This window comes from Hyperolius riggenbachi, chromosome 1 (genome assembly GCF_040937935.1).
Source record: "Hyperolius riggenbachi isolate aHypRig1 chromosome 1, aHypRig1.pri, whole genome shotgun sequence".
Taxonomy (NCBI): domain Eukaryota; kingdom Metazoa; phylum Chordata; class Amphibia; order Anura; family Hyperoliidae; genus Hyperolius; species Hyperolius riggenbachi.
In genome coordinates this window covers 406,653,655-406,667,176 of record NC_090646.1, presented here as the reverse complement: position 1 = coordinate 406,667,176, position 13,522 = coordinate 406,653,655, and the positions used below count along the sequence as shown (strand labels likewise).

The following is a 13,522-nucleotide window of genomic DNA, read 5'->3' as shown; positions in this document are numbered from 1 at the left end:
GGGTTCCTATACTGCCCTGGCATTTTAGGGGCCCTAAACCGTGAGGAGTAGTCTAGAAAACAAATGCCTCAAAATGATCTGTGAATAGGACGTTGGGCCCCTTAGCGCACCTAGGCTGCAAAAAAGTGTCACACATGTGGTATCGCCGTACTCAGAAGTAGTATAATGTGTTTTGTGGTGTATTTTTACACATACCCATGCTGGGTGGGAGAAATCTCTCTGTAAATGGACAATTGTGTTTAAAAAAAAATCAAAAATGTGTCATTTACAGAGATATTTCTCCCACCAGCATGGTTATATGTAAAAATACACCCCAAAACACATTATACTACTTCTCCTGAGTACGGCGATACCACATGTGTGACACTTTTTTGCACCCTAACTGCGCTAAGGGGCCCAAAGTCCAATGAGTACCTTTAGGATTTCAAGGGTCATTTTGCGGCATTTGGTTTCCAGACTACTCCTCACGGTTTAGGGCCCCTAAAATGCCAGGGCAGTATGGGAACCCCACAAGTGACCCCATTTTAGAAAGAAGACACCCCAAGGTATTCTGTTAGGAGTATGGTGAGTTCATAGAAGATTTTATTTTTTGTCACAAGTTAGCGGAAATTGATTTGTATTGGTTTTTTTTTCACAAAGTGTCATTTTCCGCTAACTTGTGACAAAAAAAAAAAAAGTATAGCTCTACTTTTACACCATGAATGCCAAACAATCTTACAGTATGTCTATTTTTTCTGTTCCAGAAACGGAAAGAAATCAAGAATCATCTCAATGGATATATGCAGTTACCGTTTTTGTTATTTTAATTATATTAGCTCCTGTTACATTCTTAATAAATGGTAAGATAATCAAACTAATGTTATCAGCTGTTATTTTCCTAATATTTTCTTATTAACTTCAGAATTTTGTTTATTAAAATCTTCATGATGGGAAATTAGCAAGAAAGTAAAACAAATGAAAATGTTACCTTTTACTTTTTAGACTAAAAGCCATAGTTTCTTTGTTCTTAGTGGGTTATTACTAGAGGTCAAGAGAAAGTTTGGGTGTTTCACTCTGAAGAAAATGGGGTTACGTAGTTCAGATCACAATAAACTATATACCAATTATCAATGAATCGAGATGCATGAACTGGAAAACATTTAAAAGGTTCAGAAGCCTGCTGATCATAAACTAGTTTTGGCTCACAAGAACACATCATTCACAAGTAACAACAAATAACAAACTTCTGCTGTCACAGTTAAATGTGTAATTTAGTCATGTGTGTTGTGGTTCTTTCTGACTCAGCTGTAACATTTGACTGCTGCACAAGAGAAGAGGGAAGAGGTATTAATCAATTGGAAAGACCTTTCAACACATTGGAACATTCTTGTGACAAATAATGAGAACTTCTGCTAACGTATGCACCTAATGATTCGCAATGCCATCCATATGCTACTAATAATGTTAATCTGTTGTTATAATTGCAGTTGTTTAGTACCAGTAACAACAACTTTAATCATCATACAGTAGTAATTGCAAGAATCTGTGCAAAAGCACAAAGAACTAAATGTTTTGTAATAATGGTACAATTTTTTTGATACCATTAGGTCGCTGCAAAAGGCGCTATAAAGAAAATATGAACTTTTACAATTCTAAACAACCAAGAAAGAGTCTACATGGTGACAACTGTGCAACTACCAGCACATATCATGATGATAAATCTGAACATGAAGTCTTGGGTAAGAAATGGTTAACATACATATATTTGGCATGAAGCTGCTTGCTGGCTGCTGAAGAGTGAAGGTGATGTTTTAGAGAACTAATGGTTTAACAGAAACGTGTGTAGGACACACACACTACAGTATTCTTAGTTGTTATCAATGTACTGTACAATTTCTTTACTTTGCTGCTTTATTGTCAACAATATTCTTCATATTACATACACGTATTATTGTTTAATTCATTTAACAAACTAGGATTGAATTAAACAAATTTCAAGTTTTCCTCTTCTACATCATCTCCATAATAATACTAGTTATAATCTTCCCCATGAAAAATATATACAGCATAATTGAGAGTAACCCAACCGTGCAGTAAAACAATGTGCGAGGCCAGCCCTCAGAAGTTGATCAGAAACCTATAAGTGTAGGTAGTGGTCACAAGGCTCCATCAGATAAAACATCCACAACAAACTAATACTGGCATTCACAACTTCAGCAACAGTCAGGAGTTTTTTATTTTAAAAAAATTTATAGGTGGCTGTATGGTTTATTGGTTAGTAATCTGCAATATGCATTCATATGCAAATCATAGTAGAGTGAGCACCACAATATGAGGATCATTATGTATGGGCACAGATGGCACAAGAAGGCAGTGGGATCAAGCTGCCAGTGTGCGCAGGGTGGGCAAGGAAACTGTGGTCAGCTACATCTGAGCAACTCTCTTACAGGTAATTGTGATGCAGCTCCTGTTCCAACTCCAGCCTATATGACTTGTTATGTGTGTGCTGGCATGGTTTTAATTAATTTATACTGTATGTAGTACTATGTACAATGCTTAGATCTATGGTCATATCATTTTCAACGTAGTGTTATCATTTGCTATTGTCTGTTGGGATGTTGGCTTTTGATCTACTGTTGCTGTATAGTGGTGTTAGATATGGTGTTGTATTTTAATATATCGATGCTTTATAGTATTAGTCATTGTGGTGCAGGATTTTTCTTATACTTCACATGTGAAAGTACCTTTCTGTTGGCTATTATTATGTTGGTGATGCAGTATTGCTGCATATTCCTGGCTGCTGAGATTAATAATGTTTTGATATTAAATATTACTCAGTGTTGGGTGTAGTCATGTAGGGTTTTTATTGTTTGCATTAATAATTAATGTACAGTATATTTTGTTTCTACATGAGCTATGGTACTATATTGGGGTTTCTGTTCATCTTTCCACTTATGAATATAGCATACTATACTGTCATTATGGAGCGTCACATAGGACAAAGACTTCAGTTTGTACGCAGACGTTGTGCATAGTGAGCACATCATTCCTGTGGGTGAGGTTTGTGTGTAGGGCTGAGCCAATGTGATCTCATATTCAGTGGATTCCACTTAATGCCAGATATCATAGCACACCCCTGTCTTGGTCTTGTGCAGTATATATCTTGATGGCACAGATCTAATTGGCCAGTAACTCACACTCCCTGTTTGCATTACAAGATAAATAACAGCGTGTATTGAAGGATACTGGGATCACTTGTGGCTGCTTATTATCAGGGGCCTAATGATACTATTTAACTGCTATATCAATGAATAACTATATAAAAAAACTGATTTTTATTAGTGTCAGTTTAAAGTTACAGGAGAAACTCAAACAATTAGAATGTTGTGTAAAAGTCCATTTATTTTAGTAATTCAACTTAAAAGGTGAAACTAATACATGAAATAGTAACCTTTGCAGGAGTTTTGGATTAATTAGCTGATTGGAGTCTGACACTTTGAGCCTAGAATATTGAACATTTATACAATATTCTAATGGTCTGAGATTTTGATTTTGGGGTTCTCATAAGCTGTATGCCGTAATCATCAAAATTACAACAAATAAAGGCTTGAAATATCCCGCTTTGCCTGTGATTAGCCTGTTTCATATATTAGTTTCACCTTTTTTTTCATGTTTCACCTGTATTATTTTGAAGTTTTCTTTGATTTATTTACTCAGTTTCAGTGCAAAATGCTAACTCATCCTTATCCTGTTACAGTGATTGATACTGTTTTATGATCCTATTCATATTTCTTAAAGGGACCCTGAACAGTAAGGGCCTCCAGCCCTCCATAGCCCATGAGGGCCCTCAGCATCCTCTTTGCTCTTTCTTGGTCCCACTGGTGGCTCTGTTAATGCGGCAATGTTGGCTGAAGTTGCACATGCACGCGCGGCGCGTACCCATCGCGTCATCACACCAGTTGTGTCCTGCACATGCGCACTTCAGTCTTTAGAGAACCGCGCATGCACAGGACTCTTACGGCAACCAGCGTGATGGTGCAACGAGTGCGCATCAGGGGTGTGCACGAGCAACTTGAGCCAAAGTCCCCCGATTACTGTATTACTGGAAGAGGATGCCGGGGACCTCGCGGGCTACTGAAGGCTGGAGGAAGCTCCAGGTGACTCCAGATTTCAGGGGTTTTTTACTACTCAGGGTCCCTTTTTAATTGCAACAAAAGCATCTACAGAGAGCAGACAATTCCATTCAACTATATACAAAACTTTCCTTTGTTTAATCTGCATGCAATTGCTATTTCAGCCTTTAAACAGGTCTCTGACACTAAACATTTCTTTTACAGATGTATTTAATACATAATTCATAAGATTCCAGAAGAGCAATGAACATTTCCTTGGAGCGGAGAATGTGGAGAAAAGTTATTACTTGCACTTCAGCACTTTATTATAAAATAATGTTTACCGTACTTAAAGTATTTTTTTTCTGGCAGGTCCAGAGATTCTATACAACTTCTTCGTTGTCAGTGAGTGGTAATAAGTTCTGATCTAGAGAAATGCCATGACATTTTATATTTTGCGTAATGGTGCTGCACCCCGAGCGAAAATGGATTTTGGTTCCCCCCCCCCCCACCCCCCATCCTCTTTGCTTGAACACACACAGGCCCATATATAGCACCAACAATTTGTTTGTTCATTGTTCGTTATAGCTGTGGTGCGTCCCTCCCCAAAAAATGCCCTTAGACTCAGTATAGGTAGGTAGGTAGCTAGGTATAGGTTCCCTCAGTATAGGATCTCATGTGTAGGTACCCTCAGTGTAGGTAGCCAAACATAGGTAGTATAGCTGCCACAGTAAAGGTTGCTAGTATAGTAGCCCCCAGTATAGGTAGTATAGTTACCCCAGTATAGATAGCTAGTATAGTTGCCCCTAGTGTAAGTAGCATAGTTGTCCCCATATAGGTAGCATAGTTGCCCCCCAGTGTAGGTAGTATAGTTGCCCCATATAGGTAGCATAGCTGCCCCCAGTGTAGGTAGTATAGTTGCCCCCAGTGTAGAAGCATAGTTGTCCCCAGTGTAGGTAGTATGCCCCCAATGTAGTAGCATAGCTGCCCCCAGTGTAGGTAGTATGCCCCCAGTGTAGGTAGTATGCCCCCCCCCCATGTAGTAGCATAGCTGCCCCCAGTGTAGGTAGTATGCTCCCAGTTTAGTAGCATAGCTGCTTCCAGTGTAGTAGCATAGCTGCCTCCAGTGTAGGTGGTGTGCCACCAGTGTAGGTGGTATGCCTCCAGTGTAGGTGGTATGCCCCCAGTGTAGGTGGTATGCCCCCAGTGTAGGTGGTATGCCCCCAGTGTAGGCGGTATTCCCCCAGTCAATCCCTCCCCCCTTCTGCAGCAGTGGGCCAGGCAGAGACTGACTCACCTGACTTCCACGCTCCAGCGCCGACGTCACTCTTCTCTCCCCGCCTCTGCTCCATCTGTAGTTAGAGAAGGGCTACAAGAAAATGGCAGCTGATTGTCCGCATTTTTGGACATCGGCAACCATGTTCTTGTAGTCCTGCTCTAATTACAGCCAGAGAGGATGCAGGGAGAGACAGCGGGGTGGCAAGGGGTGACAGGGCGCATGCGCCCTTGAGAGCTGGCGCCCTGAGCGACTGCTACGGTCGCTCATATCAAAGGCCGGCCCTGTGTGTATGTGCTGGGTACTCATGTTGCTGTGGATCATATAGGATATCCCTGTAAAGGATTATCATTGGTCAGACCAATGGATCATTGCAAAGTGGCAGCACATTCGAAAGATACTTTAGGCCTTCTCTCTGCTTATCTTATCCATCCAGGGAACACTGGCAAAAGCATTTTTGAATCTGCTGATTTTCTATTGCTTTTCTATTTTTATTCTAGTCCTTTGAACTAAGTATAATTTTTACTGGCTTGTTCAATGAACCAACAGAAAATAATGGTGAGATATTCAACAATTAGGGCTGAGCCACACTGCTGAGTGCTTTGCAATCTGTCCGTGCTGCATTTGCATTTTTATAAATGCACTCCCGTTGACTAAAATTGCTGTAAAATCGCAGTGATTTAGAAAAATTGGGATCGCCAGGATTTTTCAAAGTCACTGTGATTTTGTCGCAATTTTAACACGGTTTTAATGCAAGTCAATGGGAGTGCTTTTTTTAAAAATGCAAATGCAGCATGGACAGATCGCAAAGCACTCCGCAGCTTTCAGCTTAAAGGTTAATAAAATATGTAAAAATTGTTAATGCACACCTGACCTTTTAAACAATGCAAACTGCCTAACTGTCCAGCTGATCCTCTGCTCTAATACTCTTTGCCATAGACCCCGAACAAGTGTGAAGATCTGTTGTTCCCAACTGAAGTCTGATTCGATTTGCTACATGTTTTTTTTTTTCAGGTGTGTGACTCGGACACTACTGCAGCCAAAGAGATTAGCAGGACAATCAGGCAACTAATATTGTTTAAAAGGAAATAAATATGGCAGCCTCCATATTCCTCTCCATTCAGATGTGCTTTAAAAAGCAAGAAGAAAAAAAACGATCTTGCAATGGTAAAACAATCCAATATAACTGAAGGGTTGTGCTGAAGAAAAAAAAAACAGAAAAAGCAATATAAATCCCCCATCGATACACTTAGAAACAGCATCCTAATGCTCTGGTCGTTTATTTGATTGCACTGTATCCATTAATTTGACAATTGAAATAGCAGTTAAACTGTGTGCAATGGTGGTTGGTATAACTACAGAACCATGGGCCCCAATGCAAGCTTTACACTAGGCCCCCAAGCAGTGAATCACATGAAACAGACCACCAAAGCTTGCTAGACTGTAAGCAGAGCAAAAATAAATGGTTTGTTAACGACTATGCCATATCAAAGCACATCTGGAGGTGATTTTTAGAACTACAGCACCAATACAAAAGCTAATGCAGGGACTGGAGCTTTTGTTGTTTATGTAAGTGTGAACGGAGCGTTATTCTAAAAAAATACTAAAATAAAAATACAATTTTGATAAAATAAGAATACACACTATGCAGAAAGGTCTTAAAGTATACTGTATTATATTTTTTTTACTAAATGACTGTATTTTTTATTGTAAATACTAGAGATCACCATACAAACTACACAATGAATGCACTGATTTTAATAAAACAAGTTTTAAAGTAATTGTGGCTGTGATGATGTTGTTTCTTTCTTCCTGTTTTTGTATATTTTTACACTGCTGGTAGGAGTAATCTTGCTGACGGGCAAAAGAGTTTCCATTTTAATGGGGCTTGTGGCAGGATCCACCTATTAAACCCAATCTTGGGGGAGTTGTGTACTGATCAAGGATCAGTAAAAATGTTAATCTCAGCAATATTTCTTCTCAGAACAAACTTACCTCTCTGTAGGATCAACTCTGTAGGTATTGTGGAGCTGGGTGCTGCCGCTAGTAAAAAAAAAAAAAGGTAATTTGCATTACCAATATTTTACTATGCACTTACCCAGCACCCATTCTCACTTGAAGCCTCCCCTACTGCCTATAGCTACCTCCCCCCACCCTTCAAGTGCCTAACATTAACCTCCCCCTATAATGTGGAAGCGACTGCTATTGTAGAAGATTTTCTACAAAATAGACAATAATTTCCTCTGTTCCTTTCCTAGCTAGTATCTGATGGGCTATTTCTGTTGGGTGCCCAACTCATACTTCCTATAGGCAACTTTTAGATGCTTGCCGTCCCTGATCCCCAAATAATTTGCCTCTGAGTCAAATAGTAGCTCTTGCAGGCACTTTAAAGAGAATCTGTATTGTTAAAATCACACAAAAGTAAACATACCAGTGCGTTAGGGGACATCTCCTATTACCCTCTGTCACAATTTCGCCGCTCCCCGCCGCATTAAAAGTGGTTAAAAACAGTTGTAAAAAGTTTGTTTATAAACAAACAAAATGGCCACCAAAACAGGAAGTAGGTTGATGTACAGTATGTCCACACATAGAAAATACATCCATACACAAGCAGGCTGTATACACCCTTCCTTTTGAATCTCAAGAGATCACTTGTGTGTTTCTTTCCCCCTGCATCTCTCATGCACTGAAGTTTCAGGCTGCTCTTTTCTTCCTGCAAACAGCTTTGCCCTTGTCTGTAATTGCTCACTATGTGAAAGCCCAGCCAGCTCAGAGGACGATTTATCCAGCTTGTAAAAGATAAGAGAGAAGAGAGAAGCTGCTCTAATCTAAATAACACACAGGCAGTGTGCATAGAGGGGCCTGGAAGGGGGAGTTCATAGCAGAACCACAACACTGAAGAACTTGGCAGCCTTCCAGACACAGGCCTGACAAGTCTGACAAGAGAGAGATAAGTTGATTTATTACAGAGACTGTGATAGTAGAACGTGCTGCAGTAAGCCAGAACACATTAGAATAGCTTTTGGAACTTGTAGGATGATAAAAAACAGGATGCAATTTTTGTTACAGAGTCTCTTTAAAGGCTACTTGTTAACCACAGTTATAGATAAGTGCCATAAATGAAGCCTAGTGGCTCTTTATTAAATCAAGTTTACCTCTGTATGGGCTCCAGTAGTACTAGGAAATATCATCTACGCACATTTTCCATGACCTCTAGCAGGGCAACATACATTTATGATTAGTTCAGTTGTCTAACAAATGCAGAACCAAATACAGAGTTTATTGATACCAAACACTATCACTTGTAGAGGCTAGAAAGCCACATTAAAGAATTATGAAGAATCCATATATCTCACATTTTTGCATGGTATAAATGAACTTTTAATTTTATGCAGCACTTTACTTTGTTAGTCTGGTGTCTGCTTTAGGTACACCCTAACACGTTTGTGGGATTTTAACCACTTCAGGACCACAGTGTTAAACCCCCCTAAAGACCAGGCCATTGTTCTGTTAATAGGCCACTGCAGCTTTAATGCCAAGCTGCAGGGCCGCACAACACAGCACACACGTGATTCTCCCTCCCCCTCCCCCCTTTTCTCCCCACCAACACAGTTCTCCTGATGCTGTGCAAAGCATGATGGGATTTTTGATTTTGTTGTTCTTGTTGCCTAGCGCGTGCAGTTGGGAGGGGTGATAAGGACACAGGACAGTTGGAACTGTCTCATGCTCCCTGTCATCTCCTTTCAACCAAAAGATGGCTGCCCCCATGAAATCACAAAAATGTGCCTGTTCTTTTAAAACAGGGTGGGTAAGAGATTATATTACCTATCTATTTTAACCACTTCAGGACCACAGTGTTAAACCCCCCTAAAGACCAGGATATTTTTCTGTTAATAGGCCACTGCAGCTTTAATGCCAAGCTGCAGGGCCGCACAACACAGCACACAAGTGATTCCCCCCCCCCCCTTTCTCCCCACCAAAAGAGCTCTCTGTTGGTGGGGTCTGCTCGCATGCCCCCCCCCCCCCCTGTTTATTTTTTTAATAAATATTTATGTTTGTTTGTTTTTTTCATTAAATTTCCGTATTTATTATTTTTTTTCTTTTTCCCTCCCTCCCAGCAGCAAGCCGATCCTGGCGATCAGCTCTCATAGGCTTCAGCCTATGAGAGCCGATCGCTCTCTTGTGCCCCAGGGGGACAGCCGTCTCACACGGCTGTCACCAGTATAGCGCTGCTGCTAATCGCAGCGATGTACTAACTGAAAAAACGGTTTCGCCGTCTAACAGGAGGCTGAAGGCGGGGCGAGATGCGCAAGCAGCCTGCGCGCGATCTCCTGCAGTAGCCGGTCCCATGACTTGACGCCAATTGGCGTGGGGCGGTCTGAAGGTAGTTAATTAAGAAGCAAAACAGAACACAGAGTAGGGACACCAAGAGCCAAATATAGTGTAGTATGTACTGGTAGTTTAACCTTTTCGGGACCGGCCGCCTACCCCCCCTTAAGGACCAGGCATTTTGCGCGGAAGGGGGGTGCGCACGTTTGGGGGGGGTCAGGCGACCGCATCCCATGTGTGGCTGGCTAGGTTGGTGTCCCCCCATGGTGGCCTGTGCCTCCCCCTTCTGCCAGCAGCCTTCACTCACCTTCCAGGCTCCAGCGATGAGCCGCACGGGACCCTCTTCTCCGGCCGGCATCTCCGTTCTGTCTGACGATCAGTTCCGGGTCGCGGCTTGATGACGTCATCAAGCCAGGACCCGGCGCTGACATCAGACGGAGCGGAGATGCCGGCCGGAGCGGAGGGGGGTGCCGATCATCGCGCGAACGGCAGGGCGGTAAGTGGATCCTCTTCTTTCCCCCCCCTGGCGCCGCAGCTGTCAAACTGATCAATACGATCGGACGGCGATCGTAGTGATCACGTGATCAGCAGCCATATGCGATGGCTGCTGATCACTCGGGGGAGATGTCGGCTGTCATATGACAGCTTAATCTCCCCCTCCGGGTGCGCACGATCGCGTCGGGAGCGGAAATTGCGGGAAACACCCTCCACCAGGGGTGGACTTGATATAGCGTAGTATGGATAAAGAGGCGCCAAAAGGATAAAAGTATCTAAAAAGTTTAAAACATGAGGAGGCAGTGGTGGACTTATCTCCTCCAAGCAGACACAAAAATTGCCAATGTTTTTGTCAAATACAAGTTTATTTACATACTCCGGGGGACAACACAACCCTGGAAAATGTTCTGCGGACACCCATGCCTGTAGCACTCCTGGCTGACTGATAGGGGGAAGCACTGTTAGATTTGCAAACCTGAGGATTTAAAAAAAAAAAAAAAAAGCTATCTGACACCAATGACAAAGCACTACAACCAGCTACAAATAACTTAATGTGAGCTAAAGTGTCAGAATCACAACTAGCGGTTACTGGTGACAGTGCATGCTTTTGTTAAAATGTGACCAAAAAGGGTAAAGAGAAGGCCTCTGAATTTTTTTTCTGTAGCACACACAAGATATGAGCAGATACGCTGACAAAAAAATGCAACATGCAGTACCTAATAATGGAAGGAAGAGCTATCCCAGTGCTTGGCTACTTAAAGTTGCCCTGAAACAATAAACAATAAAAAGTTTGATATTAATCTTGGTGGATGGAAGCCTCTGGATAGCTCAGAGGGTTCCCATACCTTTTTACACCCCACCGTTCCAAGGGTCCCCAAGTGTCTTTTGGCCACACTCCCAGTCGTGGATGAGTATATCCCGACTGTGCATACATGAGTAAGGTCTGCACAGTGGGATGAAACGCTCATGTACAGAAGAAAAACGCCATGCACAAGGGGCTTCATTCTTTATGGGCATGTGCAGACCATACTCGGGCATGCCCAGTATGGATGCGCTCATCCATATCCCAGAGAGCAGCCAGAAGATACTGCTTCAGCTGGACTATCCAGAGGCTTCCTCTAACAAGCTAAATAACTTTTTGTTTTTATATCACTTTGAAGATAATTTAAACATCAATTATTCATGTATGCATAATCCTGTTGGCCAGAGTAAGTGAACTAGCTTATGAGCATCTGGGTATCACCTCTACCTCATTAGAACTGAAGAAATTGCTCTGAAAGACTCATGAAGCAGCATATTCAGCCTAAAAAGGTGTCCAGTTCAAGCTACTTTATTTATTTGCATATACTGTCAAAAGGACACCTGAGAACCTTCACTTAAAATAAGAGAGGAAGTGTAAAGGTGCCCATACACTCATCAGATTGGCAGCAGATAGATAAGAAATGCATCTGATGATCTATCTGATGCGTTTTTAGAACATTTTTTATTAGGATAGAATTCCAATAGATTTCAGTTTGAAATCTATTGAAATTCGATCTGATGGCATTTTTTTGCCATCAGATTTCCATTAAGGCCAATGCAAACTGATAAGCAATCTCATCAGATCGACCTAAATTTTCCACCCAGCCAGTTCGATGGAAATCCATCGAAATCGATCGAAATCGGCCATCGATCGGTCGAATGGCCAACCGATTTGTAAACGATCAATCGATCGATCGATCGGGATCGATCGATCGGCCAGAAAATCGGCTGAGTGTATGGGCCCCTTTAGTGAATAATGCTAGAAAAACCCTATTAGATAAGGTGACTGAATGATGGCTTTAGTAGACTGACCTTGTCATGCAGCAACAAAAGCCTGAGAATTTCCTTTGTCATGTGCTGAGAACAGAAACAAAGCTTTAGTTTCAATTACAGCGTTACCACAAATTTTGAATAAAACAGATGACTCTTATGTCATACTAAAAGCACATGACTACAGGATATTTTGTTTATGCATGCTTGAATACTCACTTAAAATGGAACTAAACTCAGAACTTTTTCTCTGCTCTAAAAAATTAGCCACAGCATGATAACCTTTATGGAAAAAGTGCCATAAAAATGTATAGAAATACTAAAAAACCATTGAAGTTTTACTTGGTTTCACTTTTGCAAAAGGCACTTAAAGAGTTAAAACTCTGTGTTTATTATATGGACAGCGGACTATATGGAATCTGCCACCAAAGGAGGCTTAGGAGGGGGTTGGGAGCCTGAATGCTCCTCAAGACGAGCCTTATGAAGTCCCCTACTGCTAACGGGGTTGATGGCCCTGGAACTGGGAAGGCTCTATAGGACTCAGAGCCTTCCCTTTCCAGAGGTAAGTATCTGTTTATTTTACTTCACTTCAGGATTGTTTTAAAGCAAACATATAGCTTTAAAGGACAACTGAATTAAGAGGTATAAGGAGGATGCTATATTTATTTCCTTTAAACAATACCAGTTGCCTGGCACCCCTGCTGATCTATTTGGCTGTAGTAGTGTCTGAATAACACCAAAAACAAGTATGCAGCTAATCTTGTCAGATCTGACAATGTCAGAAACATCTGATCTGCTGCATGCTTGCTCAGGGTCTATGGTTGAAAGTAATAGAGGCAGAGGATCAGCAGGTATGCCAGGCAACTGGTATTTGCTTAAAAGCAAATAAATATGGCAGCTTTCATATCACTCTCACTTCAGTTGTCTTTTAAAAAAAGAGATACTTACCTAAGTAGAGGGAAACCTCTGGGTGTTCCAGAGGTTCCCTTGTCTTCCTCAACCCCACCCCTGCTGGCTGGGACCCTGTTTTAGTTCACTCATGTTCATGTATGAGCATGCACAATATGCCTAATGGTGACTTAATAACTTTAATTGCATCAAATAAAAGTCCACCTTGTGGGAAAAACTCCCTTGTATTTTCATACAACAAAGCACTTTACAACATGCCTGACACGTGTTTCATGACCGCTTCCTCAGAGGAAATAGTAATCAATCAGATGCAGGTGACCCCGAGTCTCAAGAATTTGTGATGCTCTCCAAGCAATGCATGCAAAGTGTAACCATCCGTGTGCAAAGAAACACTGAAGCCAGTTTAAAAACAGCTTTTTACCTTTTATTTATGTGAGGCATGTTTGCCCCTGCTAAAACGCCGCTATCCCACGCCAGAACGAGGGGTCTTTACCCCCCAAATCACCCCTGCAAAATCCACGATTTTCTTGGTCGTGGATTGTGCTGCTAATGGAGGCAGAGCTTTCAGCTGCAGCTTTGCCTCCATGCGCGTCAATCAGCCGCGGATCTCCGCCTCTCCCCCGCCCCTCTC

The 13,522-nt window shown here is 41.8% G+C and overlaps 1 protein-coding gene across 2 annotated transcripts in view; it reads left to right on the top strand.

Moving 5' to 3' along the window:
• Window positions 1-5,120, top strand: part of LOC137552429 (programmed cell death 1 ligand 1-like) — a 70,446-nt gene extending 65,326 nt beyond the window's left edge. For both annotated transcript variants that reach the window (XM_068271391.1, XM_068271392.1), the window contains exons 5-7: window positions 744-839; window positions 1,587-1,718; window positions 4,317-5,120. In XM_068271391.1, coding sequence (XP_068127492.1) covers window positions 744-839; window positions 1,587-1,718; window positions 4,317-4,333 — 245 coding nt within the window. In that variant the 3' untranslated portion in view covers window positions 4,334-5,120. The remainder of the gene's footprint in view (window positions 1-743; window positions 840-1,586; window positions 1,719-4,316) is intronic.
• The last annotated feature ends 8,402 nt before the right edge of the window (window positions 5,121-13,522 follow it).